General features: G+C 43.0%; 1 protein-coding gene across 2 annotated transcripts in view; it reads left to right on the top strand.

The window, feature by feature from the left end:
- The window catches only part of prkcq (protein kinase C, theta), a 27,372-nt gene that overhangs the window by 12,013 nt on the left and 12,859 nt on the right, over positions 1-2,500 (top strand). For both annotated transcript variants that reach the window (XM_048268360.1, XM_048268359.1), the window contains exons 6-8: positions 559-590; positions 698-783; positions 1,602-1,731. In XM_048268360.1, coding sequence (XP_048124317.1) covers positions 559-590; positions 698-783; positions 1,602-1,731 — 248 coding nt within the window. The remainder of the gene's footprint in view (positions 1-558; positions 591-697; positions 784-1,601; positions 1,732-2,500) is intronic.

Here is a 2,500-nt window from a genome sequence, read left to right as displayed (position 1 = left end):
CCACCTTCTGCTCCGTGTGCAAGGAGTTCGTCTGGTAACGCAAACCTCCCATCAACTCTCAGTATCCCAGCCAAACTTGTGTACAATCTGCCCCTATATCTATCTATCTATCTGTCTGTCTGTCTGTCTGTCTGTTGCATCTACTGCAGAGTTAGATACTGTTAGAGCATAGGCTTCTCTTCACTTTGGGTGCAATAATCCAGTTATTCTTGTTAGCCTATAGCATAGCATAATAATCCAGTTATTCCAATTAGCCTATAGCATCTTTGAATGTACACAATAATCCAGTTATTCCAGTTAGCCTATAGCATCTTTAACTGTACACAGAGAGTAATTATCTGCATTTTATGTTCTTTTAGGTGATTTTGTCTAGTGCATCAATTAACTCAAACCAGTCACGTTTCAGTAAACATGGGGGAAAAAATGATATGTTCCATGTGTCCATTGTCAAAAATGAACCTTGACAAGCAATCAATGTCGTTTTGGATATTTGCATTATAATTGATTCTCTGAAAAACACTACAGTAAAATGTTTCCATATTTTTTTTTTAATTGCAGGGGTTTGAATAAACAGGGATACCAGTGCAGACGTAAGTGACACACACACACATACACACACAATTAAAAAAACACACACACATACACATATTTCATATTTTGTATTTGCTGAATTTCTGTGTCGTTTGCTCTTTCCCAGAATGCAATGCTGCCATCCATAAGAAGTGTATTGATAAAGTCATCGCCAAATGCACTGGCTCTGCCATCAATAGCAAGGAAACTATGGTAATCCCTTTACCATACTTACAAACTGTCATTTACTTTTGACTGTGTATGACCAGTACACACACACACATGCACACACACACAAACACACACACACACACACACACACACACACACACACACACACACACACACACACATACACACACAGAGACAGAGAGATTTGTACACACGGACACAGACACACACACACACACACACACAAACACACACATAGAGAAAGAGACAGAGAGATTTGTACGTACACACACACACACACACACACACACACACACACACAAACAGTCACAGAGATTACTCCCAGCCAGACACACACAGAAGAACCCCTTGTGTTATTTTAGACACAGACACACATCCACACACACACTCCCAATCAGACACACACAGACAAACCCCTTGTGTTGTATTAGACACAGACACACACCCACACACACACACACTCCCAACCAGACACACACAGACAAACCTCTTGTGTTGTACTATAGACACAGACATGTGTGGTGAGAGATAGACAGCTGCTTAGTGGTATAATGTTACATGGATGCATAAACACATAAATATTCACACACACACACACACACACACACACACACACACACACACACACACACACACACACACACACACTCCCAGACACGTCCACAGTCCACACAATGTTACCACTCCCAGAATACCTTCCCAGAAACACACACACATACACACACATATACACTGGCTAAAATTGTGTGTGTGTGTGTGCGTTTGTGTGTGTGTGCGTTTGTGTGTGTGTGTTTGTGTGTGTGTGTGTCTGTGTGTGTGTCTGTGTGTGTGTGTTTCAGATCCATAAGGAGCGCTTTAAGATCGACATGCCCCACAGGTTTAAGGTGTACAACTACAAGAGCCCCACCTTCTGTGAACACTGTGGGACGCTGCTATGGGGGCTGGCTAGACAGGGACTCAAGTGTGAGGGTGAGACACACACACACACACACACACACACACACACACACACACACACACATACAGAGAGACATACACACACACCCACACCCACACCCACACACACACACACACACAGAGACAAACACACACACACACACACACACACACACACACACACACACACACACACACACAAAAAAAACATGCAAAATGAGTTCACAGGTATGAGGTCTTACTTATGGAGCCATAATGTTCTCACATATTTTTTCTCTCAGATTTCAGTGTTTCCGCTACTTTTTTTTTTAACAGAGGCAGCAAAAAAAACTGGGGGTCGGGTGTCACTCCCGGGATGTTTTTTTTTTTCTAGTTGCTAATCATACCATTTAGCCTAACGTGACTTGAGAGAGACAGGATTCAGGAACTAAAGACCCATCTTCTGTCTGACCCGTCAGGTTGACCCATGCATTAAAGCACATGTCACTTGAACGCTTGAACATACCGGTAGTTCACGTTGACAATGGAGAAACGCTTAGCTTACTTCGTTAGTGACAGAAATTAAAGGTAAACTATGCAGTATTGGCAATTTCCTTACTGTTTTCTCGGTTTTGTCTGTCTGAGAAACTCCATCGCTACCTTTTTCTAGCCGGTGTCTGGCGTGTATGTGTATTTGAATGCAGTAAAGCAATTCGTTACACTCATTATACTTCCTGACACTGAGGCCGTAGGCCCGCTGGCCCACAGTTGCAAGGGTGTTTTTTTCGCTCACAGGCGCTAGGGGGAAGCGAGACGGCCACCA

The sequence above is a fragment of the Alosa alosa genome, chromosome 17 (genome assembly GCF_017589495.1).
Source record: "Alosa alosa isolate M-15738 ecotype Scorff River chromosome 17, AALO_Geno_1.1, whole genome shotgun sequence".
In the NCBI taxonomy this organism is placed as follows: domain Eukaryota; kingdom Metazoa; phylum Chordata; class Actinopteri; order Clupeiformes; family Clupeidae; genus Alosa; species Alosa alosa.
Note: the sequence above shows the minus strand (reverse complement) of the source record. Positions and strands in the feature narration are given on the sequence as shown.